The 4,429-nt window shown below is 38.3% G+C and overlaps 1 protein-coding gene across 1 annotated transcript; it reads right to left on the bottom strand.

The window, feature by feature from the left end:
* Positions 1–3,081: 3,081 nt before the first annotated feature.
* LOC122684450 (nuclear ubiquitous casein and cyclin-dependent kinase substrate 1-like) lies at positions 3,082–4,050 on the bottom strand. Its single transcript, XM_043888564.1, is given in 2 exon segments — positions 3,082–3,598; positions 3,600–4,050. Coding segments are annotated over 2 exon segments (729 nt in total). The 5' UTR covers positions 3,867–4,050; the 3' UTR covers positions 3,082–3,136.
* Between the last annotated feature and the right edge of the window lie 379 nt (positions 4,051–4,429).

Below are 4,429 nucleotides of genomic sequence, written 5' to 3'. Positions count from 1 at the left end.
GCCTACCTTCTCAGGACTTTTAGTTACTAATCCACTTTAGAAAGTGCTCAGTACAAACTTGCTTTTTCCTGAGTTTCTCTCCACAGCGGATAGTGCTATCTGGCAGTTTAAGTGGGCACAATGTCTTTATTTCAACACACACAAACACATGCACACACACTCACATATATAAACCAGACACAGTATTACATTGAAAACAAACTCAGTAACAGGCCCAGTGCTTGGTGGGCTGGGTAAGAAGTTGGTATACACATGAGCAGTTTGAATCAAAAGAAATACCTTTATAACAACTTTTAAAAAGCAGATTTCATTTTCCTTTGGAAAAAGTCAAAATGTACTACTAACCTTAAAAGAAAAAATGCCCAGAAAACAAAGTTTGCTTGTTAATAGTCCTCCCTTGTCACTCATGTGTACAGGAAGCTTATTTTTTCTATCCATTTAATATTTCTGGGAACATTTCCAACTTGGGCATAAATTTACACATTTCAGGGGCTTCTACTGTTTTTAATACTTGTTTCTAAAACAATGTTTTTGTTTTCTATTTATAAATTGATACATGCATAATGTAGGAAAACATGAGAAAGAAAAGAAAATCACCTTTAATCCTTTCATCTGAAGATAATTTCTGTCAACATTTCAGTTTTGCTTTCAGACTTAAAAAAATACATTCTTTTTATGGTTACAAAGGTGAAGTTATGTGATATATACAATTTTTTAACCTGCCTTTTCCCTTTACATTTTATCATAAATATTTTCCTATGCTACTAAAAATTCTTCATTTTTAAGGGCTGCCAAATAAAGCCATGTACAGATGTATCATAGTCTACTGAATTAGTTCCCTGTTATGATAGTTGGGTCTCAAAGTTTTGCTATAGTAAATAATGCAGTGGTGAACATTTTTGTGTATAAAGCTTTTGTCAGGTTATTGCCTCGAGATTGGTTTCTGAAAGAGAAATGAATGGGTCAAAAAATGTGAAAACTTCTAGGGGTTCAGATATGTATGGAAAGTCCTTTCCAGAAAGATTCAACCAGTTTGCCCTCTATGGGACTTCAAACCACCATGCGCTTTCAAACATTTATCTTTTAGAAACATTATTTTCTTTTTTTACTTTTTAGAGGGTTTTTTTTTTAATGCTATTTTTATCCTTTTTGAAAACACAAAGTAAAGTAGCATCAAGTATTGATAATAACCTAGAAAACTGAAAACAGCCATAAAGGGAAATCATTGACCTACATGTACGGAAATAATTTGTAAGAAGCGTGCATGATATCTTACACACTTCTTACAAATTATTTCTGTACACCTTGATCAATAATTTGGGATTCCCTGGTGGCTCAGTGGGTAAAGGATCTGCCTGCAATGCAGGAGACACAGGAGATACAGGTTCGATCCCTGGGTTGGGAAGATCCCCTGAAGGAGGAAATGGCAGCCCTCTTGCGTGCTCTTGCCTGGAAAATCCCATTGACAGAGGAGCCTGGTGGGCTACAGTCCAAAGAGTCCCAGAGAGTCAGACATGACTGAGTGACTAAGCGCGTAGCACACATGCATCATATCATAATATTTGAAAATGGTTTTTTCATGTTTTGTGCATATGTCAGGTATGAAAACTCACTGACAGCAGCTGGAATTATTCTATACCCTAAGACTTAAGACCAGAGCTTTGGGAAAAATTAAGTAGCAGTATGTAACTAAGTTTTATAAACTGGATTGCAACTGCCAGGTTATTAAAAAGAGTTTTAAAAAGTAATATATACCTCATTTTTTAAAATGAACCAATTATTTTAAAAGAATGCTAGAAGAATTTGTGAAGTATATTTTCAGTGACTTTCTTTCTCTGAAAGGGAAACTAGCATTTTAGCTGTTTTAAACTGTATACAGTATTATTTATAGCACCGGTTCTCAAAGTAGTCTCCAGGCTAACAGCAGGTGCATTTGTAAGAAATTCAAATTCTCAGACTCTAAGGCCTGATAATTGGACACTCCTAGCGATGTGTTTTAACAAGACCTCCTGATGCTTCTGGTGCATCCCCACGACTGAGAACCACTGATTGAGAATTTATTTATTTATTTATTATTTTGAGTTTCACATTAACTGGCACTTTAGTTTGCTTAAAACCTAAACATTGTCAGTTTCAGAAGAAATCCATTGTGATATATAGATCTCCCCATTTTAATCTTAGGGTTTTTTTCTTTTGATCCTTGGTAAAATTTTTTATCCAAGAAACAGAATAGATACATATATATATTTAAAAACATGAACCATTAGAGAATGAAATAGGAAATCAGAAAGATTTAAGTTTTGGCGGCCCTTGCTTTTTTTAAGTTCTTTAAAGACTGTAGCTGAATAAAAGGATCACTGGCTCTGAGTCTCCTAGAGATAACAAGTGATGAGACTAAAAACAAGCAAATCTATATCCTCAAACAGGGTCAGGAAACCTCAATTCCCTGCCTTGCCCCACAGTAAAAAACATGAATACCTTTAGTAGCAGTTCAGAATTCATCTTTCTCTCCTACCTGCCCCATCAGTGGAAGTTTAACATCATGATTTTTTAGACATCCGTATTTTTGTATATAGAATATAAACTTGTATTAGATGACAACTGATTTTTTTTTAAATTCAGGTAGAGAAAGAAGCAATAACTTTTAACTAAAACCTTCTACATTTTTTGATTATTGTTCAACTTGCTACCATTTAGCAAAAAGCAAAATTTTCATAGTGTTTACCTCAAATCTTATTGCTTTACAACTGTGGCATACCCTCCATTGAAAATAAAAAGATGAAGCAGTCAATCCAGTGATTAATTTAACATGGCTTTCATTGGGAAAAGGGGAGGGGGGCGGAAAGAGGGGGTCATGACGAAGAGACCAATAGAAAAAAAAGGTAAATTAAACATACAGTGCTTTTCTTAAAAAAAAAAAAAAGAAGAAGAAGAAGAAAAGAAGAAAACGTTATTTTCAACAAAAGGGAAAAAAAGCATTGAAAGCCCATGAGTCAAGCCATAGCCAAAACCATAATCTATCTTAAGTAGCTTTTCTTTTTTTTCCCTCTTTTTTTTTTTTCTTTTTTCCTTCTCTCTCTCTCTCTTTTTTTTTTTTTCTTTTTAAATAAAATCTCTCCCCAGACCATCATCACTTTTAATCTTCCCCAGACTGGGCTTCCTCTTCAGGCCCTTCATACCCGGATTTCTCAGGCGGGGGACTTGAAGACGTTTTCTTCTCCAGAGGGCTTTCTGGTTCCTCATCTTCTTCTTTGGGAGAAGGAGTCTTTTCCTTCGATGCCTTTGAAGCTGTGGGGCGACCCACTTTCCCCTTGCCTTTCACAGGACTTGGCGTCACTGTGGCCTTTAGCCTGGGCTTCGGCATTTTCTTTTCTTTTCTCTCAGGCTTCGACTTCTTAACCATCTTTTTGTTTTTCTTTTTTGAACTGCCATAGTCACTATCATCATCGTCTTCCACTAGGAAATCCTCATCACTGCCGGAATTCCCTTGGAATGGCGTCTTGTCCTCCTCTTCTTGCTCTTCTTCACTGCCCACATCTTCCATGAGCATCTCCCTCTGTTTAGAGGCTGCTTTAGAGGCTGCTTGCCGTTGCTGGCGGCACATTTTTATGATCTTTTTTTTCATCTTCACTGTCCTCTGCTGAATGAGAATCATCCTTCTTAGTCTTCACATCTTTTTCTTCTGAGTCCTCACTATCTTCCTGTGAATTCTTTCCAGATCGCCTCTTATTTTTAGCTTCTCGGGGAGATGATCGAATTTTCTTAGCTGGAGGGCCTGAATCTCTTCCATAATCTTCATCAGCATCATCGGATTCCTGAAATGGTGAATAATCAACGACCTTCCTATTTCTGACAGGCCGAGACATGTTCGCTGTCGAAACAGGACCGAGTCGAGGAGCCAAAGACCAGGACGCCCCCCGACCCCGCGCGCTCGGCGCCCCACCACCCCCAACTTCGGCCGAGGAGGCCGCTGCCGCCGAGCCCCGAGCTGCTGGCTTCTCAGACTCCGCCGCTCCCTGGTTCAGGGCCCCTTAATCAGACGAGCCCCCCGCGCCCCAGTCTCTTCCTGATTGAGGATTTAAAAGAAAATCAGTTTGTCCACCTCCTTGACTACCACCACCTGAGGCAAGATAGCAGCCGGTTAGACATACGGAAGGACATTTCTGCCTTCCAAGTTTTGTTTATCTACAAGTATTGGGGAAGTCACTGACCGTGCTTAATCAGCCCATAGGACTGTATTGATGAAGAGGGTATATAAGTATATTAAAATACACATCTTGGAACTTACCCCCTACTTCTTACTTTATAAGAAGGAAGGATTCTTTGTTGCTCCTAGAGTTTACAGGGATGATAGGTGGAAATGGAGAGAAAGTTAAGAGGAGGAGGTTGTTCACTGTTTAAGACAGGCTTAGTATTAACACTACCCTTG

The sequence above is a fragment of the Cervus elaphus genome, chromosome 26, assembly GCF_910594005.1.
Source record: "Cervus elaphus chromosome 26, mCerEla1.1, whole genome shotgun sequence".
Taxonomy (NCBI): Eukaryota; Metazoa; Chordata; class Mammalia; order Artiodactyla; family Cervidae; genus Cervus; species Cervus elaphus.
Note: the sequence above shows the minus strand (reverse complement) of the source record. Positions and strands in the feature narration are given on the sequence as shown.